At 44.3% G+C, this 27,703-nt stretch overlaps 2 protein-coding genes across 14 annotated transcripts in view; one reads left to right on the top strand and one right to left on the bottom strand.

Moving 5' to 3' along the window:
- Positions 1–9,975: 9,975 nt before the first annotated feature.
- Positions 9,976–20,350, bottom strand: LOC147709057 (uncharacterized). 9 transcript variants are annotated; one of them, XR_015296679.1, is made up of 5 exons: positions 20,218–20,348; positions 18,105–18,303; positions 15,845–17,620; positions 15,320–15,683; positions 9,976–10,225 (listed from the first exon to the last, which is right to left on the bottom strand). XR_015296679.1 is itself a non-coding variant. In XM_086927661.1 (3 exons), the coding sequence occupies exons 2-3, from the start codon at positions 18,292–18,294 to the stop codon at positions 17,088–17,090; spliced, it is 723 nt and encodes a 240-aa protein (XP_086783787.1). In that variant the 5' UTR covers positions 18,295–18,303; positions 20,218–20,348; the 3' UTR covers positions 14,263–17,087. The 9 variants fall into 9 exon arrangements, 5 of the variants coding, with proteins under 5 accessions (XP_086783790.1, XP_086783787.1, XP_086783786.1 ...); XR_015296677.1 differs by having other exon boundaries at positions 18,105–18,306; positions 20,218–20,338; XR_015296678.1 differs by lacking the exon at positions 9,976–10,225 and having other exon boundaries at positions 13,616–15,683.
- Positions 20,351–20,362: 12 nt separating this feature from the next.
- MTIF2 (mitochondrial translational initiation factor 2) overlaps positions 20,363–27,703 on the top strand; it is a 370,558-nt gene continuing 363,217 nt past the window's right edge. For 2 of the 5 annotated variants that reach the window (XM_086927658.1, XM_086927655.1), the window contains exon 1: positions 20,389–20,485. The gene's annotated coding sequence lies outside the window, so the exon portion shown is untranslated. Of the gene's footprint in view, positions 20,486–27,703 lie in introns of all 5 variants that reach the window. The other 3 variants (XM_086927656.1, XM_086927657.1, XM_086927659.1) reach the window with 3 other exon arrangements.

Here is a 27,703-nt window from a genome sequence, read left to right as displayed (position 1 = left end):
TATGCGGGACCAGCAGCCAAGTTCTCGATCGTCCCACCGGCCGCCTCAGTCTCCTGGTGACTGCTCCTCCGGTCCACTCTCCACGTGGACGCCTCTCGCCAGGTCCTTTCGCTCAGGAATCTCTTGCCACTGGTCAGTAGACGTGAGGCACCGCGTCTATGCCCACTTCTCGTGGCGGTACCCCAAGTCAGCTACTGTCTCTCATCGACCATGCATCACCTGTGAGTCTTGGTCTTCTCCCACATCCTTCCGGGCACCTTCTCGCCTTCTGGGACACTCCTTGCGCCACCCGGCCGACTGACTCGACAGCCACTCTACTTCACCCCGATGCAGGGCCCTCTCTCCGCCCTGACTCGCCGCCCAGGCCCAGCACCAGCCACCACCTGCACACAGCAGGGTGTCCGGAGATCGCAGGAGGCCCTACCTCCCTCCACAGCCAGAGGCCAGCTCCACCTTGCTCAAATCCAGCTCCGAATCCAAGCCAGGGACGCTGTGTCTCCTCCTCAGTCTGCCGCTTCCACTGCCACCAGCACCAGTGACCCCCTAGGCTTCCGCACCTCTCTCCAGTCCAGGGGGGAGGGGGGGGGGAGCGCCCCCAGTCCAATATCGCCAGTATTGCCCTGAGCGCCTGCCTGATATCGCCGTGCCCGCTGCTCACCCGACTTCCGCGGCCGCCATTGTGCCACCACTGCCAGCCTTAGAAGCACGCGAGGCCGGCGTCCGACGCTCTGTCTTCCACGGTGAAGGCCGCAGCAGGCCCTGAACCCGTCGCAAACCATCGCAGCACTTCTGAGGCACCGGAAGAGTCCGGAGAAAGGGCTCTCAGCACCGGAGCCTGTCCTGCACACAAATTCGACCTCCAGGGTCGGAAGGCTCAAGGATCACTGCCGGATTTTGGGGGCCTTCTGGAGTTTCTCACGGGAGCCGCGTTAAAGTGCTGTCATTATAGGTGCCGTCAGGCCACGCCCACCGAGGTATATTTTTTAAGTGATAGTTCTTAAACATGACTTTAGAAACATTCATTCTTCTCCACCTCACCCTGACAACATTGCCAATAGTGAACTAAGAGGCAAGCCAGTTGTCATGTGCACCCTCTGGGTGGTTAAGGGTTGCTAATATACGTGGACAACATTATAAGCAAACATAGGAGGTTTTGTACAGCGTAGATTCTGAACTCATGTATTTCCTCTTATATGCTACATTAAAGAAAAAAAGAGGCATAGTGAAAAAACAAATTGCATAGGATCACAGTTTGGTCAAGGGGAAAGCCAAGATTGAGCCCAGGTTTTGTGGTTTTACATTGTGAAATTCAGCCAATAGATGTACATGCTTCGCTTCCCCTACCACCACCTAACACAATCCCTGAACCCCCAGACCCTCTACTGCCACCCTACTGGCATCGGTGCACCCCTCTGTCACACCATAGACCATACTTTGTGGCCCCTGGGCAAACATCTGCAAGTACCCATGCTCTATATGGACTTTGGTGCTCCCCACTGGATCTGTCTACTTGATTAGATCAATACATTTGGAAAGGCTGTACACATTCTCATAAGAATGACAGGCAGTGACTGAGATTGAAAAGCTTACTCAAAGAATATAAGCATAGAAATACATAAAATGGACCATGAATCAATGAAGCATTATGCCATATAATCAGCAATACATGGAGAATTCAGTACAGTTCTACATAAAATCCAGGATAGATTCAGCTTCTAAGAAAGGGAAAAGGTGAACCCCACAGCAGATGAAAAGAAGGCCTTTATAGAACTTTAGACAAAGGACTCCATACATTCACTATACAAATACATGGTTCATAGGGTATGCACCAATGAGGAATAAGCAAGAAGAAAACACGTTACTACAGAATACATTCAAGGACTCTCTCACAATTCTGCTACAGTAAGCCCAAGGATTCCCAGAGTCTATCCAAGGGACATGGCTTGTTACTTAGTATGTGGTTCAGTCTGAGACAGTTAGGTTGTCCTTTGGTTGGTAGGTCACGTTCAGAGTAATAGGGAAAATCTTGGCTTCTCACAGTAAGCCCACAATTCGTTATTGCAGCGGGAAATAACAACAGTGATAAAATGATAGATTACGATGTCTCATCCAAAATGGAAGAAAGCACAAAATTGACTTAAGTTAGAGTAAGCTTGACTTCATGTGCATTAAACACTACAATTCAAGAAATCAAATGCCACATTATCCCTCTTATAATTTCAGATCATCACATCTATGTTTTCAGTACAATAAAGTTGTTATCTATTTAGGACAGTTTTCTTTGGATCCTTCCAATAGTATCGTACAGTTCGCTCTGCATCTCTTCGACTTTTCCACCAACACTCTTTCTCTTTTTTCCTCTCTTTGCGGACAGCTTCTTGGTCTCACATAATAAACCACTGTTCGGTGAAGTTCCTTTGCAAAGTTTTAGACAAAAAATGCACCCATGCATCCAATTAGAGGGGCCAAAGCAAATGTTAGTATTCCTCCACCTACCCTCCCTAACTATTTGCTTATCTTGGCAAATCCTTTTCCAATTGACCCAAACACAGAGCCTATTCCTTCCCAGGTGCCTATCTCTACCAATTCAGTTAGTACATGGGTAATATTAGCGATGTTTACAATCTAATTATTAAACTGGTTATCTATTTTAGGAATGTAAGCGTACCATTCTCCAGCGTCTTGCAGACTCTGCCTTCTTTCACGAGAAGCGTGTCTAAAGCAAGGCTATTTTGGATTATCATCGTCCTCATTGCAAGCAACTCTTTATTAATAATTGTTAGAGCACCTGCTGTTGTAGTAGCAAGCCTGGCTAACCTTATGCGGTACCCTGGAGGGTAATACTGCCCTAAAAATATCACTAAATAGCTGCTTAAAGCTAAACCTGTGCTTATTTAAATATAAACTCAAGCCTGTGAGCTACTCTAAAAGTGTCTGGAAGCTACTGGTAGCTTGCGATCGACTGGTTGGAGACGCCTGCACTGGAGGAAGTGAGACAGACTCCCCTTAACACTTCAAAAGGTTGCTCTTTGATTTAACGGTAGATCACAAGGAAGAGGCCTGGACACACCTCAGAAAGGCGATGGGGCTGATAAGGGAATCCTAAAGAGTAGGGCTGGGAGCCTGGGATTAACCTTTTGATGCACATGTTACTTTTGAATGATTCTTGGTTTACTGAATAATAAATTGAAAACAATTCTCAGATCTTTCAGTAATAATAAATGAAAAGGAAAGAGAAAACAGGACAAAAACACACCAAAAAATTGAATAAATCGGAGCTTGTATTGAGGGATAAATCAATATATTCATTTACACTTCATGGTGTCGAGATGACATTAAAAGGCTGTCACAATTTATGAATTTATGAATTGTTCATACGGTGCAGGTGATAATGTGAAGAAAGTGCGCAAAAAGTGCTAAATGTGAACAGGATATATACAGCGTTGTATGGATGGTTAACTGGTTATTCAGAGGACATCCATCCCTAGGTACATAAATCACTGCTTTGTTTGGGATTTAAATTTCCATTTCACGTGGGGCGGGAAGAGTAGGGTCCGGATCATTGCAGGCCTCCTGGCGCATATCTTACTGAGGGATATCATCTCCGTGTCTGCGAAGGGTCCTGGGCAGGGGAACTCAAACCCCTCCTGTTATCTCCCGTAAGTCCCACACAGTGGAATTGCTGAGGCTGTCGGAGGATGAAGTTCCCTTGGCTGCTGAGGGTCCTTGGTGGCCAACAAACCCTTCTATTACCTCCAGTATGTCCCACACAATGGGATTGCAGAGTGTTCATCAGAGGCCCGCCCCCTTTCCCCACCACTCTGCAAATGCCCCCTCCTGACAAACTACTGGTTGGCGGATAAAGTCCCTTTGGATGTTGAGGCTCTTTGGGGCCCAAGAGCTCCTCCTGTTGCCTTCAGTAAGAGCCACACTGCGCGATTGCTGAGAGCTGGATTGAATCTAGTCTATGAAAGTTTAACTAGAAAAGCTTGCATCTGCTATGCTACTCAACCCACCATTATAGAGCAGTTAAATTATATGTCTAGCCTACTGGAGGAGTGTGAAATATCAACATCGAAGTCCTCCAGAGGAATGGTTGCTATGCAGAATACTACCTGTGTATGGATGCCATGCACAATGTCACATATATGGGTGCCCTAGGAAAAGGGACTTTGCACAGACAGCCCTGCCACAAAAGCTAAAAGATACTCTGTCAGACATACCATGTGGCATTCAAGGACACAGCAGGATATTAATCAAACCAGTGTCAAACGGACTATCTAATACAGGTGGGTGAGATACTAAGAACTCGAGCCAGAAGCCTGGCTCTGGCGCCGATCATGACTTTCTTGGAAACTGGAGCCCAAACAAGCAGAGTTTTTTTGGGATGAGACGTAACCCAAAGGCTAGAGCTGGTGACACTTAAGCACAGAAACCAAGTTTGAATCCCGGATCAACATCCTGTGAATCCAAGCATATTATTTAATTTGGCTGTGCCTAAATGAAGAAAGTGTAACATAATCTGAGTCTGTGATGAAGAGCTCTCATGTCACTGGTGTGTACTATGAAAAAACACAAAAACAACATGTGGCTCGTGCCTGCCGCACGTGTTTTAATCACATACACCATGGTTCAAGGAAAAAGCATTAGTCATTGTTGTGAGACTATGATACCCATTTAGTGGCTGAATTGCAGAGCGAGAAACCAAAAAACCCTGGGATCAATCCAGACTTCCCTGCTTGACCAAATTGCGTGAATCTGGTCAAGTACTTTATTTCTCCAAACCTTTCTCTCATTATCACATAGAACACCTTCAAATAGCTGGATCCAAGATATGCCCACTGCAAAAAGCTCTCATGCTTGACTTAACAGATAAAATTGCCACCCCATCTAAAATAAGAACTTAAACCACAGAAAAGGTACACGTGATAACTGATGGCTCTTAGTTCCCTAGTAACATTGGCATCAGAAATGTAGAGGCCGGAGTGTTTCGAAGTTCATGTTTAGAAATTCAAATACCTATTAATTGCAGTGATATAATCCGGTGTTCTAAGGTAAAACGCCCGTGCATATTAAAGAAATTCATTTTTTGAATTTTAAGAGACTTTATGATATTTTTACTTAATATGTTGTTGCATTGCTTACAACCCAATATGCAGAGGATGAAGTATAGGAACTGTAATGCTGTGCGCAAAGGGGGCGGGCCAAAGGTGTGCTTAAAAAAACAAAATATTCTGTAACTTTTCCCAGTCTTTCACCTTCAGGTAACTACATATAAAATAAGAAAGTTTAAATGGGAAAAATGCAAGCTAAGTTAATCAGTGGGAAATGCAATACTGACAGAGCCACTTGAATTATGTGGAAGGGTAGGGCCAAATTATGTGGCAGGGTTGACTAACTAATGTGGCAAGAAAAGACAAATTATGCAGCTTAATGCGGCACACTTTGTGACAGTATTATGTTATTATATGGACACTTGTTAATACAGTCTGAGCAAAGGTTGCACCTCACCGGTATCAGTCTAACAAATAAATGTAGCAATAAGCAACAACAAGCATTGGCATAGCCAATAGGTCTCGCTTTTGAAGCTTAGAAGTATTTAGTTATGCAGCACAATATCCTTGGTGCACCAACATCAATTGTTGCATGGCTAAAAATATAGGTCCCAAAGGCGAGACCTATTGGCTATGCCAATGCTTGTTTTTAAATTGTAAATACCTGTACCGGTTTTTGGGACAAAGCTCAAGCCATCATGGACTTACGTTTCCCTTTCCTGGGGCGTGTCCAAAGTCTTAAGTAATTGAAGTGATGCGTCTACTTATTCCAGACAGCAGCAGGAGGTCGGAGACAGAGTGGGGTAGAGGGCAGGGGGGCACCGGGTGGAGGTCCAGTCATAGATAATGGTACGTGTATTTACAGACATTTAAAAGGAGATAACCCCCACCCAGCCCCTCCCAAAAGGCTGATGGCTTTAGCCTTTTATTTCTGGCCAGTGCCGGTTTTTGCTTCTGAAAACCTGCTCATCCTATGCAGGATGGCGCCATGACAGATAGGCTCTCCTTTGCGGGCTGCCACCATCACGGGGGCCTTCTCTACTAGTGGGGGGGCCTGCATAGTCCACAAGTCATCCTTGCAGATGTTTATAGCAGCTTGAAGCTGGCGCCTGGCTCAGGGTGGATTGAAGTATTCAGGGCTGGGTGAAGCCAAGGGCAGAGACGCGTCAGGGAAGGCAGAGTTCTGAGATGAAATACAGCACAGACATACTTGTAGTGTAGCGGGCCACTGTGCAAAGAGTAAGGAGAACAAGTAAGGAGTACAATGGACGAATGCCATCAACAAAAGTAGGTAGATAGGTGGCCAAGTACCTCTTGGATAAGGTCATAGTGCAACGCAGGCTTTGTCACCTAACATTTTCCCATGTAAATTGCTAAATGGGGGTGAAGGACCATGAGAGTATGGAGTTCTGGATTAAAAACTCATAATGTGGTCAACAGTATGCTCTGAATAGATTGAGCGTGAAGGGTTCTAAAGCCGATGAGTGAGTATCCCTGAACGCAGAGCATTCTAAGAATATCATATAAGTATCCCATCTCCATGTAACCTTACCAGCAACTTCGGGCTGACCTCATACTCGCAACAATGGCAGAAAAAGCGGTGCTGAGACACCTTCACCCCAGCCGCCTCCGCCATGTTCTCCCTCCTGCGAGCCGACCACCTAAGGTTGGTGTCCCTGCGTGACATCACAACTCGGAAGGAAAGCCTACCGGGCTGGGACAGACCACGGCTCTGCCCGACTGTGTGACGTCAGAACTTCGAAACGATAGAGGGAAGGGATGGAACAGAACTGTCTCAGTTCCCTATGGCCGTATTCGAGGAAGCGCCACACAGAAATATTTCCTAGTCTACAATGCGCATGGGCAAAGCACTGTCCAAGCGCTGGCCATATTAAGATCAGGCTAAAGATAACGCATCCATGATGTACTCCATAATAACAGCTTTCCTGAATTGCTTTTCCACTATCTTTCTGCACAATAAGTATGACAAACAGCCCTCTCAACAATGGAATATTTAGACTCTTGCTACTCGAAAACTGATCTGAACTATTTGATATTTTAACAATAGAAACATCGAATAATATGCATACACGGGATTAAATGTAGGTGAGTGCTAAAGCAACACAGGGAAGGGTGAGGGGTGGATGTGAGAGCAACATGTGGGAGCAAAAAAGAACCAGCGCGTGCCTCGTGCAGAAAGTTAAAAACATTTTTCTTTTTAAATGAAGCTGATAGCCATGCGGCCGTGAAAGTGACATGGCTGCGCGAAAGTGAAAGGAAAATAAAGCTGACGAGGAGGGAGAAGGGAGGGGAGGGGATTCACACAAGCGCTGAAAGCCAGATGGCAATTGTGCGTGTAATAGCAAGCTGGTGGCCAGCAAGGTAGCACTTTTAAAGCAGCTACTAAATGTCTCGCCAGAGCAGCGCATGCACTGGCTCAGGCGAGACCTAAAAAGGTGACCAGTCAACATTTGCAAAGAGCCTTCCAATGCACTGCAACACTTGTCACTGCACCATTAGTAACTTTTGAACCCTATGACCTAGAAACATTTTTGGGTACATTCGGCAGATTATGCATTATGTAGCAAACTGGCCAATCCATAATTATGTAAAAAAGCACTGCAGCCGCACAATCGCATAATTCCAGTTGCCCTGACTATTGTACATTATGAATAGGGCTCCCGGTGTTATGGTATTTATTTTTTCACAATTTCCGTCTGTATTTATCCATATTTATTTTTTGGGCATTTTTTCTGTATTTATCCACAATTATTTTTGTCGCAAGTAAATGACGTTGCTGGAGCTAGTATTTTTTCACATTCATGCGAAAGGGGCTATGTAGAAATTGTAACCACTGCACACACTTAGAAGGTTACCAAACAAAATTGAAAACACTGGAAGACATAACATTCTATTTTTAACAAAAAGTGTGCATTTCTTGTACTGACATCTGAGGCAGATTACACAGGTATTGTTAAACAGCTCGTTCGAAGAGGGAGTGATGTTGGATACAGCCTCTCTTTTGGCAATGTTTGAAATAATTGTTATTCAGATGGCATCAAACACCCACTGTGGTACAAAATCTCTCCTGAAAGTTATCTGCAACTTGTTCTAACCCTTTGTGATGCAGAGAGCAAGCGCAGCGTTAATGAGTAAGATTAGAAAAGGAATGAAGAATGCATGAAAGCATGGGAAATTACTTTTGCAAGGGAAAAATCAAGAAAGGAAAGAGTCTGCGATTCACAACTGTCGATGGAGATGGCAAATTGCATAGAATCAGCTGGCATTCCACGTGTAAACATTTAAAAAAAAAAAGTGTGTTTTCTTTAAACGGGGTCTTCATACAGTTTGTACACTAGCAGTATGTTAATTTTTTTAATTCCTCAAAGCCTGCCATCTACTGTTGAGCACAACACTACCTGCTAACAGTCCTCTCTGCCTTGCCGCCACTGATTGTATTCACAGGCTACCTTAGTTGCGCTGACCCCAGCAGACCCCGCCAGCTGATGCCTAAAATTCTATCAGTGGGCCAGCCTCCTAATGCACCCATTAACACCTTGTGCTCGGCTAGAAGGCATTACTTGAATGGACACAGTGCTGCTTTAAAGGTTAAGTACTTGCATTCCTTACAGCGTCCCCCACCCCTTTAACATGCAACATCTGCTACCACCTGCTACTTTGCGCTTCTACCTTAGCTGTTCTCTTAAAGGGGCCTAAGTGATGTAGATTAGTAAGAGGAGCGTGACGAGGTAACCCTCTGCAGGAGTGAGGCTGCGACGCACTGTTTTTCAGTATTTTCCCATTTCTAAGTTATAAATACAGACAAAGGAAAAATAGTTTTCCGTCTGTGTTTGAGTTTAAATATCTGTTTAAACGGAAAACCGGGAGCCTTAATTATGAAACAACTATTTGTTAATACACTGCAGATCTGTGTATGTAACCAGATTGCCACAGAATTGAATCCTGATTGGTGCAGAGGAGAATAGTGATTTGTGTATGTTTAGTGCTACGAGGTCCCAGTCTCTGACAGAAAGCTCTGTAGGTTTGTAAGGCTCCATTTTAAACTTGCATTACACACAGTATAAGATAGGCTGTTACAAAATGCACAAAAGGGCTTCCAAAAATATTGATTTTAGTAATACCCATGCAGTACAAAGTAAAAATGTCCTTTAAAAGCACACGCTTCACAGGTCACCTGGTGAACACCTTGCACACTAGGCGCGCAACACCCTTTGGAATGAAAGGGCTTCAGCCCCAACCCCCCCCCCCCCCCCCCATGTCGTGTGTGGCAGCCCGGGCTCAGACAGCTCCCGGGCACGCACACGGCCGCACCCGAGCACTTCACAGGTCTTTTAAAGACCATATACATGTTAATGAGGCTTTGTTGATGTTTCACCTCTTCTAAGTGCCCCTGCAGCGCCACTCTACCTACTGCCTAATGTTTCAGCCCCCCCCCCGAAATGTGGCTCTAGTTGCGCCTCTGTTGCACACCCATTCAAAAAGTATAAGCGTGTGTCATCGGGAAGCTTCAAGTGTTTCCATCTATTAAAGCCAATACCAGACAAGCAGGTACCACGTCAGGAAGGCTGGTTTAGCTGTCTGCCCCTCCCTCGGTTTCATAGCAAAGGGAGACCGCCCTACCTTACACTTGACCTGAAGCATTTTAACTTTCGGAATTAACCGTCGGGACGGTTGTCCTGTCACAAAAAGTGGTAAAACGTCGTGCCCTCAGATCCTTCCTACTTCGACCATTGCCAAAATATTCACTGGTTACTTATGCAAAGGAGCTGGCTCTGCTCTCCCTCGAGGCTCTCCGTTAATCAGAAGGCTCACTCACATCCACGAAACAGTGTCGGTTTATGCTTGAAACGCTTATTTTTCTTACACTATGTAAAGTAGAGATGAAGCAGGAAACAGTTGATTAAACTATTGAGTAATAGTTTATTTAAGCATAAGGCAGCAGAATACAGGAGCGCAGCCTGCCAGGGTGAAGTCCAGAGGTAAACTGACTCGAGTGCGGTCAAAGCATAACTGTGGCTAACATGACACGAGGGATGCACTTTTGAAGAGAAACATTCTCTTCAAAAGTGCGTGCAACATAATGGAACACAATACAGATGTGAATACATGAGCGCGCCGTAGCGTGCCATGTTACAATTTGAATGAACACACTTACATGTACTCTACATCTTCTCCCTATTTACATAAATAAAAAGAAAAGAAAAGTAAAAAGTCAAAACTTAAGAAAGAAAATAATCTTTAAAGCGAGCTGGGAGAGAACAATTCCTGTGACACCTGTCAGTGGAAACATAAGAAGAACTTGCATCAACATGAGGGTTAACAGCAGTATCACATATTGGTTCTTCAACATTAGAATCTGCAACAGAATTTGAGTTAGGAGCCGAAATTCGAGAACAAGAAGAGTTAACAAGTGAATGTTCATCAGAAGTAGTACCTAAAGGGAAAAAAAGAACAAGAGGAAGATTCATTTACATATTTACTAGTGGAGATTTTTCTTGCCTGTTCCGGAGTAAGTCTGACAATGACACGCTTACTCCACCACCCCTTTCGATCAAGAAACAGAGATCCCTTAGATACCTTGAGGACCTGGGCAGGTAAAGAGAATGTCGATAGACCTTTCTTAACCTTGCTATTAAACTTAACCATGACCCAGTCTCCAACATTGAAAGGTTGAATAGAAGAAAGAAATTTTGAATTAAAAAATTTTTCTTGGGCCAATTGCTTAGAAGCAACATTTACTTTAACAATTTCCTTGTCATGGCAAGCTAAGCAAGAGTTGTCCTTAACTTTCAAGTCTTTTATCCAAGATGGGCAAACATTCCTATTTGGATTTCTCTTCCTCAGAAGTCTGAAAGGGGAAACACCAGTTGTACTATGAGGGGTAACTAAATAAGACCATAATTTGCCCCTAAGAAATTTTTCTACATCCAAATTAGAAGACACAGCAGTCTGTATTCCTTCCTTGAAAAACTTATTCATTCTCTCTATCAGTCCATTGGATGAAGGAGAATACAGTGCCACTCTAAGATGTTTAATATCGAATGACTTAAGAAATGACTCAAAAGAGGAAGAACAAAAATGAGAGCCATTGTCACTGACCAATTCTCTAGGGGGACCCTCAGAGAGAAAAATTTTACTAAAAAAATTAATGGCAACAACAGAAGTGGGAGACTCAGCGAACTCAAAAGCACACCACTTAGAATGGTAGTCAACCAAAGAAACAATATAACGTTTATCACTAGGTAACACTTCCCAAGGACCAGAAAAATCAATAGCCAGCTTTTGCCAAGCTTCTACAGGAAAGGGAACTGTGTGCAAAGGTAAAAGGGGTGTCTTCCAATGCTTATCCGAAACCAAGCAAGTAGAACAAGACTCAATCCAGTTAGAAACATCCCCATCTAAACCAGGCCACCAAAAATGTTCCTTCAACTTCCTCGAGGTGCTACCAATACCAAGGTGTCCTTGATGGGCAGAGTCAAAAAGTTTTTTTCGAATGCTTAAAGGTGGAATACATAAATCACCCCTAAAAATGACATCATTTACAATGGCAAGTTCTCCAGAAACCTGTGCAAAGACCTTCAATGAAGCAGGAAGTGAACGAATTTTTGGCCATCCAGAAACAATTAGATTTTTAACATTGAGAAGAACCGAGTCTTCAGAGCAACTTTGCAACCATTCAGCCTCTGATATACAAAAAGGTGAAAGAACCAACTCCTCTATAGATGCTACAACACATTCAACGTCATCAAAGGAGTCATCTTCTGTATCATTTTCATCCAAACTCAGTCTTGAAAGAGCATCAGCTCGCAAGTTATTGCCACCTGAAATGTGTTTGATTGTAAAATTGTACTCATGTAACTTAGATAAAATGCGAACCAATCTAGAAGAAGCCTTGCCTGTTCCATTACCATTGAGAAGATGAAGTAAGGGCTTGTGATCACTGAGGAGGGTGAAGTGTGATCCCCAGATAAACGTTTTAAATTTCTCAATTGCCCAGGAACAGGCAAGGGCTTCTCTTTCAATAGTGCTATAATGAGACTCAGCTACATTTAGGGCCCTTGAGGCAAAACCTATGGTATTCTCCTTACAAGAGTTTCTTTGAGTAAGCACTGCACCTAAACCTCTTTGACTAGCGTCAACAGCAATGGTGCATTCCAAACCTGGATTGAAAGAGGATAACGCAGGTGCTTCTACAATGACCTTTTTCACCGTGTCAAAAGCCTTGTTAGCTTCCTCAGACCAAGTGAATTTAACATCTTTTTTAAGTAAGGTGCGAAGAGGTTGGACAAACTGAGAATAATTTTGGATAAAGCGTGAATAGTACTCAGCAAGCCCAAGAAATGACCTCAGAGCATCCTTGTCCTTAGGGATAGCAACATTAGAAATAGCTTTAGTTAAACAAATTTTCAGTCTGATACCATGTGCAGAAATACTGTGACCAAGATAGTCCAGTTCTTTTACCATAAATATGCATTTCTTAACACCCAAGGTTATTCCAACTTCTTGAAAGCGGGATAAAACCTTCCTTAAAACGTTAATATGTTCTGATCTATCTTTTGAATGTATCAGAACATCATCCTGATAAGCTTGTACGTTTGGGATGTCATGCAAAATTCTGTCCATAAATTTTTGGAAAACACTGGCGGCAGACGCCAAGCCAAAAGGAAGTCGAAGGTATTTGAATGCCCCAAAAGGAGTTATGAAGGTGGTTAATTAGGAAGAGGACCTCGAGAGAGGGATCGGATGATACGCACTCTTGAGGTCCAAAAGTGAGAACATTTTAGATTCCGAAATACCTGCCAACAACTCCTGAATTTTCGGTAATGGATGGCAATCCACAATAATGTTTTGATTAAGGGAGCGCAAATCTGCACACAAACGAATCGAGGAATCCTTTTTTTTAACGACAACTATAGGACTGACCCATAAGGAAGAATTGGTAGGAACAATAATACCTTCTGAAACCAAATTGTCTTTTTTTTAGCTCATCTCTTACATTCAAGGGAACATTCCTTAGTTTATGGGAGACAGGAATGGCATTAGGTTTCAGTCTGATCAGGTGCTCAAAATCCTTAATGTAACCAACAGAATCTTTGAAAACTTCCGGAAATTCAGATATCAAACTTTGAATTTCCAGGTTTTCCTCGTGAGCCACATTAAAAATTGACGTCTCATTAATCTGAACAGGTGAATCAGAACCAGGAACCAATTTCAAACCCATTCTAGCTAAGTCTTGCCACCCAACAACGAGCTTTCCATCAATTGCAACATATACTTTCGTTGTAGTAAACCTACCCAAACATTCAATTTTTGTAACAAAATATCCTAACATATCAATACTCTTCCCATTGTAGGCTTTGGGAATGATGTCAAGAGGACATAAAGTTTCACTCTTACTCCAATATTCATTAAATAAAGTATCAGAGATGATGGTAACGGGTGCCCCCGAATCTGCCATCATGTCTAATTTTACATTATCAACAATCACACAGCAAGTGGGATCTTTAACACGTGTAGTGTGGTGATCAAGTTCAACTAAATCAATAGATAACATTTTTCTTTCAGAAATAAATTGGTCAGGATTTACATTTTTGAATCGAATTAATGTGAAGATCATCAAATGGAGATTGTAAGGAGGACATGTCAACATTAGAAATATTCACATGAGGATCTTCAAGAGAAGACAGATTATTAATCCTAACTGTTTTCCTCTTTCTACACACAATATTGAAGTGACCAATTTTGATACAAAAAGTACACTTTTTACCCAATGCGGGACAGGTGGGACTGTTACTAAGGTGACTTTTTGAGCCACATCTGAAACAATAAGAGTTAAATTTCTTTGAAAAGGTTTAAACGAGGAGTTCTTTGGACATCCTTTTCATGTTGAAGCACGTTTCCATCAGTGATGCATCTCGATGAGACAATTGACCTTTCAACGCTCTTAGCCATATCTAAAACTTCATTCAAGGTGGGGTCACGACAACTCAAAATTCTTTCCTGTATCTTTTTGTGAAAACAGTTGTAGACAAGTTGGTCTCTGAGAACAGTGTCTAGATATGCCCCAAAATTACACTCTGCAGCCAAATTTCTTAAAACGGAGATGAAGTCCTCGACAGACTCATCTTGATAATGTTTCCTTTTCATGAAGTTGAAACGTTCCATCATGACACTGGGCTGTTCAATAAATGTTTTATTTAATCTTAAGATTACATCTGTAAAAACATTCCATCCATCTCCATTTCCTGGTGGAGGTTCAGATACTGGAAGATTGTTGAAAATCTCCTTTCCAGCAGTTCCCAAATGACTATATAAAATAGCTAGCTTCCTTTTTGCAGAGTACTCATCTGCTCCAATTGCCACTAAATAATTTTCAAAACTTATGAACCACAACTTCCATGACTCTTTAGGTTTACCAGGATTAGGTAAAAAATGATTCAAATAAACAATTTGCTGACTAGTGGCCATAATGGATAAATTAATGAAGAATAGGAAGCTTTGTAAAATTCTGATAACAGTATATAATGCAGTTGTAATAAATAGTCAAATTTCCTTTGTCTTGTAAATTTTAAATAAATACCTTTTGAATTGGGTGCGCTCGCTGTTGAAAAATGAAGAAAACAAACTCGAAAATCACTCGTTGAAGTGTTGTCAAGGAAACGAGTTAAACAAGTAAATCAAAATGGCCGCCTGAGCGTGAGCGTGATGACGTTGTTATGATGATGTCATGCGCGTCATGAACCGCTCGACGAATCAACCGCTGGGGTACAAGTAATGGGAAAAGTAAAGAAATCCCAATCCAAACTCAGCGCAGCGCCGTACGATGACGAGGTTTCCAGTCTCTCAGCAGAGGAGATTATAAGGTGAAGAAGCGAAGCGCAAATTCAAACAAAGGTATTTTAAAGGAATGCACAAAAATAGTAAAATGCTGCCAGAATCGCCGTAATCCTTGTCGCCAATATGTAAAGTAGAGATGAAGCAGGAAACAGTTGATTAAACTATTGAGTAATAGTTTATTTAAAGCATAAGGCAGCAGAATACAGGAGCGCAGCCTGCCAGGGTAAAGTCCAGAGGTAAACTGACTCGAGTGCGGTCAAAGCATAACTGTGGCTAACATGACACGAGGGATGCACTTTGAAGAGAAACATTCTCTTCAAAAGTGCGTGCAACATAATGGAACACAATACAGATGTGAATACATGAGCGCGCCGTAGCGTGCCATGTTACAATTTGAATGAACACACTTACATGTACTCTACACACTACTACTGGGTACCGGCCCCGCGAGTTATGATTGCTGTCCAAAAAGCTCCCAGTCGTGAACAGACCATACACTGTATGGCATACAGTGTCCAACTACATAAGTCACTCTTCTCATGTATGCCCCTACTCCGCCCTACACCACTTTCCTGCCTCCTTCTCAATAGAAAACGGCAAGGGGCATCACCTTGGCCTGCCCAACCCAAATCGGCCCATCGCCGCCCGGTCCATGACGAATTGATATCAAACGATACTCCAATTAAACCAATCTTCCTTCTAAGCTGTGGGCTCCGCGCTACAACCCTCTCCTTCCTCCTTCTTCAATAGAGAACGGCAAGGGGGCATCACCTTAGCCTGCCCAACACAAATAAGCCCATCGCCGCCCGGTCCATGACGAATTGATATCAAACGATACTCCAATTAAACCAATCTTCCTTCTAAGCTGTGGGCTCCGCGCTACAACCCTCTCCTTCCTCCTTTTTCAATAGAGAACGGCAAGGGGGCATCACCTTAGCCTGCCCAACACAAATAAGCCCATCGCCGCCCGGTCGATAACGTATTCATATCAGACGGAACTCCAATTAACCAATCTTCCTCCTAAACTGTGCATGCCGACTGTAAAGGACTCAGCAGCAGACAAACACACGTGCGGAATCCATAGCCAATCAGTGATTGGAATTTCTGCAAGGCTCAATAGGATTGGTAGTGGCGCCAGCAATGCTCCAATCCTAGCTTACCTTACAAATGAACACTCCTAGACGACTCCGTCAATGTGTTTACCCGTGGACAGTGTTATGCGACCCGGAAGTGCTAAATTTGAGGACAAATTACATTTGGTAAAAGTTTAGCAACTGTGTGCGGACATGCAGCTGCATATACACGGCCGGTCCTTGTAAGTATGGTTTAGGGGATTGTTGATGGTGCCTCAATTTTGACTGTTTTGTAAGTACTGTACAATTTGTTTGAAAAGACCGGTCTTGCCTCTTCTTGGGATGAGAAGATTTGATGTCTCGCATATGACAGTTTCCTGTCGCTCAGGTAGTTATGTGAGAAGGGGGGGGGGGCATTAGTATATTAGTAAGTGAAGGGATGGTCTGCTCTGCGCATATTTAAACCAAATTAGGCATACGTTCTTTGTATTTTTGTTACTTTGGCATATCCCCTTTGCGCTGCGTGCCGAGGGGCTGCTTACTGTGGTGGATGGCCTGCCATATTTTAGGCATAACACATTGGACCCATTCCAGTCACAGCCTCCTGCAGCGTGAGCTGATGTCAACATTTTTACGAAGGCTGATTCTTGTTTCCCGTCCACCCCTGCTGGCAGGGGAGTAAGCCCATGTCAAAAAGGAAGATCATCCTGGAGTCATTCTGGACTCATCTGATGATTACAGTCAGGCTATTCCTGCAATTATCTGGGGAAGTCATCCCAAGCCATCCTAAAGTATGCCCGTAGGACAAAAAATGTAAATGTGATGACGAACCTAGACTCATCACAAAAACTACAGTAGGATGGTGTTCTGATGACTTCTACTGGCAGGGAGTGATTACCTTTTACAACTCCACGAATACTAATTGACAACTTCAGGATGAGGGAGAATTACTCAAGGATGGGTTCTAGCTAATTTAAGGATGACCGTCAATTATTCCAGGATGGAAGTGGATTACTCTGGAATTATCCCATGACAATTTCTGGATGTGTGTGGATTATTCCTGGTTGATCCTATGACAGCTTCAGGATGGCTATTAATTACATCAGACTGGCCCCATTATATTTTCAGAATGAGTGTTGATTACTCTAGGACGACGTGGTGAAAAAGAGGCATGTTTTTGTCCTTGATATTTGGATTTAAGCGGGGACTCCAAGACAAGTTCATTTTCACGGTCTGATGCGTCATTTTTAGTTGTGGATTTTTGATGAAGGACACTAGCCATCCCTGCTAAAAGGGCCAGGTTTTCAAGTTTCTGCAAATTCATCCGCAAACTTGCATCACCAGGCTGAGAAGTTGTGCTTTCAGCATGAGCTTTGTTACCAACTCTTATATAATCCAGTCCACTCGGCTTGGCTTTTTTGTCCTTGCATCTTTTCTCTGCAATTTCTTCCTCTTGTAGTTCGCGTAACACCCTTTTAAGTCTACCAGCGCTTCCCCGATTGCCACAGTCCATTAACATCTGCTTTTTCTCCAGTGCCCTTTGAAGTAACACCTGTTGTAAACCCTCTGTTGTGCCAGAATAGCTTGCAATTATCTCTTGAAAAATATCCTGAATCATTAGACACTGTTTCTTCACTAAAAAAAAGCAAGAGAGAAAAAAATATATTTACATATAAACTTCAAAACAGAAAAGAACACATTGACCACTTGCAATATATCTTCACGCTCTAGCCATAATATATAAATAAAGAGGTATTGATAATAAAGGACAAATGTACAATCTATCCATAACCAAGTAAGTAAGTTTTCCTTAATAGACAGTACACATTGTAAGCCTGACTTGAACCTCCTGAAAAAAGTTGCCTAAATAAAATAGTTTATCCAAAAATGGCTGCCTTATAGTAGTGCCACAAGCTAAACGTTTCAGTACTTTTCATAAGTGTTACATTTGTCTCTAGAGAGCAATCCAAGGCATATGTGGGGACATGCATGTTCATTTTTACTGTCCATTATTGGATTAATTAATCACAAATGTAGGTTTTTACTGAAACAGGTTGGTAATTTGTACCGTTATCCTGCAGTTGCAAACTTATTATAAAGGTTTACTTATTGTGCTTACCAGATGATTGGAACAGAATCATAGCTTTAAAATCTCTCTCTTCGGTGATTGGCCGACCAGCTTCATCTACATTTTCGACCAGCCATTTACAAAGAACTTCCCTGGGATTGTCCAAAAGCAGGAAGTCACCATCTTTTCGAACACACACAGAATGATCGCAAGTGAAAAACAGGGCGTTGAATGAAGCCATGATTATGTCCTGCTAGATATAAAAATCAGGAATTAGTTTGTGTGTGGTTTAAGTTTCAGAGGTAAAATACAAAGCACATCAAACTGATCAACAGATTTAATTGGAGAAAAGCATCCCAAAAAGTACACTGGCCTGGTGCAATTTCTATCTAATATGCCTAGATTTTGGACTACAAAGAAGTGTTTGGGCATGCACTGAAGGCCATTGAGGAAATTACCTAATAATCAACTTTATTTTTGGAGAGCCAGAGTGTATGCTTAGGTCTTGCTGCTCAGGACTAATAGTAATAGCAAAGTAGAGGCATTATGAGAGAAATAGAAGAACTATCAATAAGTGAACTTTCACACTAGGGTTTGTGACGGGAAATCAAGTTACCTATCCCCACAGATGCATAGAGAGTCAGATGCCTGCTACCCTCTGCCCACTGGCACCCCCAACATGAAAGGACAAGTGTTAAAAATGCAATAGGTTTCACCTTTTATTAAGCTATAGATATTAGCTTTGCTAGTAGTATTGTACGTTAATTGTGCAATATGTAATGGCTTTATAAATGAAAAGGCATTGCAATGGCAAATACATAAAGCAAAAGCATTGGCATAGCCAATAGGTCTCCCCTCTGGGCCCTTATAAGTGTTTTGCCAGAGGTGTTTGGAAGTTTGGTAAGAGATGCAATTTAACATGAAGGGATCCCATACCTCGCTGACACATGCAGTACCCGCAGTTCAAACGAGAAGAGGGCATGGGGAAACCTCTTATAAGATCTCAATCAATGGAGAAGGCACGCGTTACTGCAACTTGTGCGTGCTTTCACCGTATAAATATTTAACACATGATCCGAGGCAGTTGAATGCTAGAAGCGAGAGGGGAGAGAGCGTGCAAGGAGAGAGAGAGAGAGAAAATTTGATTTATCTCAGGGCTCGATCCCTCTACCTCAGTACTTTAGCAGTAGGTCAGGTTGTAACTGGATAATATATGGCTGGGATCAATAGTGGCAGATGTAACAAGACCTGCTTCATTTTTACAGAGATCTTAGTGGTCAAGGTAAATTAGCGCAAACGGAATACGTAATTGGCCCCGTCTCAATAATATATACAAACGAGTTAAAAACATTGCATGCACATGGAACGAAACCAGAATGATAGCCTGTTTTGCGAAAGTAGATATTGCAAGATGTTGGAATGCGTGTCGGACTACGTTTCCTAAATAGGGCGTAAACCTCAATTGCCACAGGCAACCAGGCCTTTCAATTACACAAATAGCAAACAAAATAAGGAACCAGCATTACAACGGCTAAGTTATTTGAAGCATTTATCCTTATGCTGTGAAACGCATACATGAAAACTGCCAGTGTTTTAGTAATGACAAGTTGCAAGGACACAAGTAATGCTCAACAATATACAATATTCACCTAAATAAATGTGTTTAGCCTTCTTTGATTGACAAGTTTTCAGTAGATCGAAAACTGTTCCATTTGGTCGAGAATCTTGAATACACGCAGGTGCACTTAGAACCAACATGGGACCTTCAATATACGGGCAGTAATTTAATTTTCGTACGGGGAAGAACTTGCTGTAAAACAAATTTTTTAGGCTTTTTGCAATTTTCCACAATTTACACAGGCACGCACTACGTCACACATACACAAAAATACACATGCTCAAACACAAAAGGTGCATATTAAACAAGCAGGCAGGCTGATACAGACAAACATGAAACACACATAATACACACACATTGCAACGCAGGCATTCATTTTAACACGTACGAAGCACACACATGCAGGGAGCTGTGTCTGAATTTGCCCCCTTAATGAAAACTCGTGCTTTCCGAAAAATGAGAAAGCTGGTCTGGTACGGAAATTGAGCAGTTGGGACCGAGAGCGGAGGATCGATGCTGCTCTTTTTTAACAGCTGCAGCACTTACCTGAGTATACGCTGGAATCGATGAAGGAAGTGGAGTTGGAAAAATAAAGAGACCGATGCCAATCCATCTGTCCCTTTAATGGCCATTGCACTCACGGCAGTCTTCGTTCCTGCCGCAGAACAATTACGTCACTTTCGGCGCTCCCGGTTGTGCGTAGCTTTTGCTTTTGCTACCGGCTTCCGGTATATGAAAAGGTGAGAGAGCTGCTCTCCATTGAGGATCTGCGGTTCGAGTCCCAGCAAGCCGGCAGACTGATGGTTTACAGTAGGTGATTTTGGCATTGTGTTCGAGGCAGCTGTGCTTTTTAAAAATGTATTTTAGTATTGTGATGGAGTGAATTCGGCAGTCATCATGACGACAAAGCTTGTTTTCCTTTGCAAGACCTATTCCTCGGGCCATGAGCAGGTCTGTCCGCAGTTGTTTAAAGAGTCTAACAATCGGATTCCACTAAACTATGTGTTTTTATGGAAATACTCTATGAAGGAAGTGCAGCCTGGGGGTACAGAAAGTATCATATCACAGCAGCGCCTCCCGGCATTCCGCATTCATAAAAAGTTTGGGGGTTTGTAGGGCTTTCGGATTTTAGGGCGTACATGGTCATTTTAGGGTTGAGGGTGGGTTTGTGTTTTGGGGGGCCAGGTGTAATTTAAGGGTTTAGAGCATGTTTGGGTTTGGGGTGCGAGGGTTAATTTTAGGGTTTAGGGTGTGTTTCGGTTTTAGGGTACAAGGGTTAATATTAGGGTTTATGGTGTGTTTGGTGTGCAAGCGTTAATTTGGGGGTTCAGGGTGTGTTAGGGTTTAGGGTGTGTTTGGGTTTGGTGTGCAAGGGTTAATTTGGGGGTTCAGGGTGTGTTTGGGTTTTGGGGTGCCAGGGTTAATTTTAGGGTTTAGGGTGTGTTTGGGTTTGGGGTGCAAGGGTTAATTTGGGGGTTCAGGGTGTGTTTGGGTTTTGGGGTGCCAGGGTTAATATTGGGGTTCAGGGTGTGTTTGGGTTTTGGGGTGCAAGGGTTAATTTGGGGGTTCAGGGTGTGTTTGGGTTTTGGGGCTCCAAGCTGCAGGAGGCCAGACGTTTATCTGCAATTCATTGTGCAATCATCCAACAGTTTGCATTTTTCTGGAAAACTGAAACCAAAGTGGTGGACGTGCTCTTTAAATAGACAAACAATTCCTGTTAAAATCACCAGACGTAAAAACATGTTATTGAAAACACAATAGTACCTTTGAAGTATTCAGATGCTTATTTTCAAATCACCCCCAAAGTCATCAGGAACAATGTCATCTTGTAAAGTTATCGGAGAGTCATTTACAAGTCATCCTCAGATCATCAGGAATAATGACACCTTCTGAAGTCAGCATATACTAATTTTCAAGTCCTCCTTAGATCATCACGAATAATTACACCTACTAGAGTCATGAGGTACTCCTTTTCAAGTCATCCTTTAATCATCACGAATAATGACACCTACTAAAGTCATCAGATACTAATTTTCAAGTCCTCCTCAAATCATCAGGCTGAGCTTCTGCAGCTTGCTGATGACTTCAAGAGCTTGATAATGTCTGATGACGTGTAAATGACTTCTAAGGTAGTTGGATGATCATCCAATGACTCTGGGATGGCTTCTAAAGTAATCCTGTTTGACCTGGGAGGTTGCCGCTAAAGTTTGAGAATACTGTCTACGTTCCCTTACACCATGCGTTTGAGCATACTGTATTTGCGATTCCACATTCTATCAAGGCATAGATGACAAGGTTTCAGATTCCTTATGTGGTGTGACATTTTCTTAATTTCAGTGTAATTATGAGTGACATTCAACAACAATGAGTGATAGATTCTTGCTATCAAAATCAATAAATGAAGACGAGGGAAACATAGCTGCCAAGTTTTCAGTTTGCTTCAGTCCTGCCAAGTTTCACGCATCAGGCGTTAGGCTAACGCATTTCAGTGTGGTGCTCCGCATCACCGCACTGAAATGCATTGTCACGCATATCTGAATATGGCAGCTGCCACAGTGAAGCCTGTGGATGGAACTAGAATGTGTGGCATAATCAGCAGCACTCGCCTGTGGCTGCGGCGTGGTGCGCAGTTCCTGCAGGCTTGGGGCGCTGCTGGCAGGCTCACAGTGCTACAAGGTATCAGCATGTTTGATTCCGCGACGCGGCCGCGCGGCTCTGAGTCAGACAACCTGACTTCAGGGCGGGCCCAGTCAGGTTGTTTGAATGGATTGGCCGGTGGCACCACAGGGGTGATGTCATGTCCTGCTGCCAGAGCACCGGAGCAAGAATTGTCGAGTCCATGGACATTTTAGGACTCAAGACCCCGCCGAGCCGGGAATTGAACCCTGGTCCCGGGCTGACCTCTGCTTCCAGGTCTGCCTCCTCTAACCAGTGAGCCACACTTCTCCGGCGCCATGGGGGCTCACCTCACTAGTTTGCGGCTGGCGCTCGGTGCAGCGGCTGCCAGGACAGAAAGGGCTCACACCAGGGACTAAAGACCTGGACTAAAGAGGCCCGGAATTCAAATGTCACTCATAATTAGACTGACATTTTTAAAATGTCACACAGGGCAAACTGAAACCTTGGCAACTATGTTGCTTATGTGTCCCACTTTCATGGTTTTTAGCATGCGTACGTACGACATTTCAGGCCTTGAAGCGTGGCACTTTGAGAGACACTTTATATGAAGTAGAACAAAGTAATTGTGTCCCTGTAATGGAGTAAAGTGATAGAATGAGAAATTGTAGACCTGCATTGTGTAGCTTGGAAACACCCACACCTAATTAAGATCATAGAAAGTGCACAACTACACCTCCTCACACGGTCTTACAGAACTATAAACACTATACACAATAAGCATTCATGCAACACAATCTCTTTTTAGGTCTCGCCTGTCGATGCGCATGCGCATCGAGCAAGCGAGACTATGGGGGCTTATCCACTCTTTATCCAACTTGCAAGGAATCGTGGCGATTCCTTGCAGTGCCCGTGACTTTTAAGCTCAATGCGCATGCGCATTGAGCTTAAAAGCGCGTGCACATGCCCCCAGCCGCCTGCCTTGCCTACTCTCTCTCTTACAGCCTCCCCAGCTCCGCCCCCTCACTTCTTGATTGCACGGCCGCTAGGCCGTGCCTCCCCTACTCTCCTCCCCCCTCCTCCTCCTACTCTCCTCCCCCCTCCTCCTCCTACTCTCCTCCCCTGCTTGCCGTGTCGCACCTCTGCCGCTTTACGTGTGTTTTTGGTGTTAAGTACACCGGCCAAAGGAATGGGTTAATAGATTACTCGGTCGGGTTTTCCACCGTCCAACATGAAGTTGATGTGCGGTTCAAATAATTGTTTTAGTGTGTCCTCTTTTTATACATAATCCCATTGTTTCTTAAAGGCAAGCGTTATTGTCAGTTTCAGTTTCTCCAGGAAAGCTCATTACATTGGCAGACTTGAAATGTTTGCGGCCGTCTTTTTGTCATTACACTTTAAGATTTGTTTATTGAATATGTTTGGGGGCGCATGTTAACAATGTTTCTTGGACATTGTTGGTAAGTGTGTGTGTGTGACTTTCTTTTCTCCCGGGCCCTGTGTTTATTTATGATCGTAATTTGCATACACTTAAGAAATGTTGAGCCATGCCAAGGCACGAACACTGGCCCCCAGGTCTCACGTCCGCAGCTCTAACAGCTAAACCACTGCTTCTCCATCTTGTGATAGCATCTTAGAAATGGGCGAACTGATTACGTGTTAAGGAGTGGGTGGGTGAGGGTGGGTGAGGGTGGGTGAGGGTGAGTGAGGGTGAGTGAGGGTGAGGGGTTGAGGGTGAGTGAGGGTGAGGGGTTGAGGGTGAGTGAGAGTGAGGGTGAGGGTGAGGATGAGGGGTTGAGGTTGAGGGTGAGGTGTTGAGGGTGAGTGTGAGTTAGGGTGAGGGGTTGAGGGTGAGTGAGAGTAGTTGAGGCTGAGTGAGGGTGAGTGAGAGTGAGGGTGAGAGGGGTTGAGGGTGAAGGTTTGAGGGTGAGGGTGAAGGTTTGAGGGTGAGGGTGAGGGGTTGAGGGTGAGTGAGGGTGAGGGGTTGAGAGAGGGTGAGGGTGAGTGAGGGTGAGGAGTTGAGGGTGAGTGAGGGTGAGGACCTGGACCTGGGAAACCTGGCAGCTCTGGACAATATGTCTTTGAAAGTTGTATTCATTATACCTATAGTGACCCTTTGCAATACCTATCTAAACAAAAATCCTTCTAATGGCATTGCCTACTGTTACACTATGAAACTAATACTGTCTGAGCACCTGGGTGCCTATGGGAGGCTATGGGTCAGAGTTCATGAAAGCACTGAAGTAAAGGACGAAGGGCAAGTGCTGCTCCTGTGAAACTCCATTGATGATGACAGGGGCAGGCCATGCATTCCTGGTGTGGTCTCAGGGCCAAGGGAAAGGTGATTGCTAATAGGGAATCACAGGTGAGCTGAGGGAGCCTTGGACAAATGGACGTAGATTAAGAATGAACAATGGTAACGGCTGATACCCGAGACTTTTCCTCTTCTGCACACGGCGCAGTCTATTCTGCACCTGATCTCAGTAAAGAAACATTGGCAAAGGTAACATGTCAAGCGTTGGTAACCTATTAGCTTTGCCAATGCTTTAGCCTGCGGTATATAATCCCAGATCCAGGTTACAACTGTACCTAAACAGAAAAAAACGTGCAAGGTATTTTTTAAAGCGGGTGGGGGGAGCAAGGGGTGCAGAAGTAACATCAGGGGATGGGGAGGCAAGAAGCAACACAGGGAGTGGAAGCAACACGGGGGAGCACAGCTGGTTTGACAAAAGGAACATGGTGCCACAGGTGAGTGAGAGGAAGCAACATAGAGGGGAGGGTGGAGGGAAGCAAAACAAAGGGCGTGGGTGGGGGCGGCTGACAACATAGAGACAGATCAATGAGGAGTACTGGGAGGAGCAACCGAGTGAAAGAGAGCAACATGGGGAAGAAGCACATGAGCGAGAAAGCAACGGGGTTGGAGTACACAAGACGAGCGCAACATGGAGAGACAGGGAGAAGAATATCAGCAACAGAGAGCAAAACAGAGCGCAAGGGAAAGAAGTGCACGAGAGAGACAGCTGGGAAACACATGCACTCTCAATGAAGTGCTTAACTCAAAAGAAAAAAATAGTTCTTGAAAAGCAATCAGTGAAGACGTAGGTGAAAAGGCTGTTCTCCATGGGAGGGATAAACACAAGATTGACAAGCTTGCCACAAATAAGAAGCAGGCAAAGAAGACAAAACTTTCTGTCGTTTTTTCCCTTTTTCCTGCCCTCAAAGTCGTTTGCAGCAAATAACCTGTTGTAAAGCGAAAGGGGGTGGAAGAGGGTGGATCCCACTGAATTCAGAAAAGGTCAAGGAGAGCGTATTATCATCACCGCTGCCACCACTAGCAGTTTGGTGAATGGGAGACAATGTTTGTAAGGTCACAGTGAAGCTTTTAGTGCGGAAGTGGGGAGTGCACCTGCCCCTGAGAGCCAGAGACGGGACGGGAGAGTAGTGTGTGCCAGCTGATAGCATCATCTTCCTTAGCAGCCACAGAAGCTCGTGAACCGGGAAACTCTTATGACATGCAAAATCGGAGCAGAACCGTGGACAGTGGAACATATACGGGCGTGGACCGGAAGCTTCCATCCAGCAACGGCGCGTCAGGGGTCAGGCACACTCGGGGTATCGGTCAGCCACTCACCTGGAAGGAAGTCACGTCTTCTTCTGCAAGAGAAAGGGGCCGGGAGAGGGAGGGGGAGCAGGGGAGGGTGCAGCGAGAAATGAAATAGGAGAAGAGATAAGGAAAGACGTAACGGGCAGAGGAGAAAGAAATGCATATACGGATGAGAGCGAAAGTATAGAAACAGAAGAGGGAGAAAGAAGAGAGAGAAGTAGGCGTCGCGTGCTGGGGGAGGGGGGAGGAGAAATGCGACGCGACATGGCAGGCAGGGGAGGGGGCGGAGCGGGGGTGTGGGAGGAGTGCGGGAACAGACGGCGAGGGGAGGAGAGTAGGAGGAGGAGAGTAGGGGAGGCACGGCCTAGCGGCCGTGCAATCAAGAAGTGAGGGGGCGGGAGAGTAGGCAAGGCAGGCGGCTGGGGGCATGTGCACGCGCTTTTAAGCTCAATGCGCATGCGCATTGAGCTTAAAAGTCACGGGCACTGCAAGGAATCGCCACGATTCCTTGCAAGTTGGACAAAGAATGGATAAGCCCCCATAGTCTTGCTTGCTCGATGCGCATGCGCATCGACAGGCGAGACCTAAAAAACACTTCACCTGTTTTCTGAGCCTCAGCTGCTAGAGCTGCAACGAGAACCGGTGCAGACTGCGGCGAGTCATGACACAAAAGGCACATTCTCAGCTAAATTATTTCAAATTGTACATCCTGTGTAGCCTTGCCAAGTGCCAAACATTGCGTGACATTCTCACACTTGCGGCGATATGGACAAATGATAAATAAATTAGTGTACCACGAGATGCTTGGCACTTGGCAGGGCTGTCAAGGCCTGTCAAAATCATACGGCTTCCCAAATCCCTTTATCAAGAAACACATTTTGGTACTTGTGGATTTTTTAGTACTCTTACATTGATCTTCTCTCATGTCTGCCACCATGACTGGGTAAGACAGGGCAGCGCAGGAGAAGACACTCGCTGCCATATTAACACTTGGTCGGCTTGGTGTTTACAAGAACTTTATGTTGCAGTACATTACTGCATGTATTCCTCTTTTTTAACATGCAGCTGATTGGCCTAGGGAAAAAAGCATCGGTACCTCTGCAAAGCAATTGGGTACACAGCCAGAGTATGCTTCAGGTGCACCCACTGAAGTGCTCCTGGCTCAAAACACCAGTTCATTAAGGGGCTGTGTGCCTGGATCTTTCCAACTCTACTCCACTCTCCGCAGTCTACCCCAATATGATCTACCCAGTCCAATCCACTCTACTTCAATCTAATGTACCATATGCCTCTCAAATTTACCCCACTCCAGGCCAATCTAACCCACTCCACCCAGTCCAATCTAGTCCACCCCAAACTACCCTGTACCAATCTACCTCTATTCCATTCCTTTCTACCCTACTATAATCCACCCAATCTACCCCACTCCAATCTACCCCAACTCCACTTTTTCCCCAATCTATCCCTTTCCAATATACCCCTCACCACCATATCCCAATGTATCCCACTCCACTCGATCTGCGCTACCCACCCCACTCTAATCTACCCCAATTTACTTCACTCCAGTTCCCAGTCTACTCCAATCTATCCCAATTCAATGTTTCCCACTCCAATCTACCCCACTTCGCCCTTCTCCAATCTACCCCTTTCCGCTCTACCCCAACTCCTCTCTATGCCTATCTAACCCACTCCACTCTACCCCACTCCACTCCATTCCACTCTACCCCACTCCACGCCACTAACTTTAAGCCATGCTAAAGTGCTTTAGGACATTACATGAACAAATTGTACTTGTAGTTGAAGCAGCGCTCT

This window comes from Lissotriton vulgaris, chromosome 6 (assembly GCF_964263255.1).
Source record: "Lissotriton vulgaris chromosome 6, aLisVul1.2, whole genome shotgun sequence".
Taxonomy (NCBI): Eukaryota; Metazoa; Chordata; class Amphibia; order Caudata; family Salamandridae; genus Lissotriton; species Lissotriton vulgaris.
The sequence above is the reverse complement of the archived record's forward strand: the minus strand, read 5'-3'. Positions and strand labels throughout refer to the sequence as shown.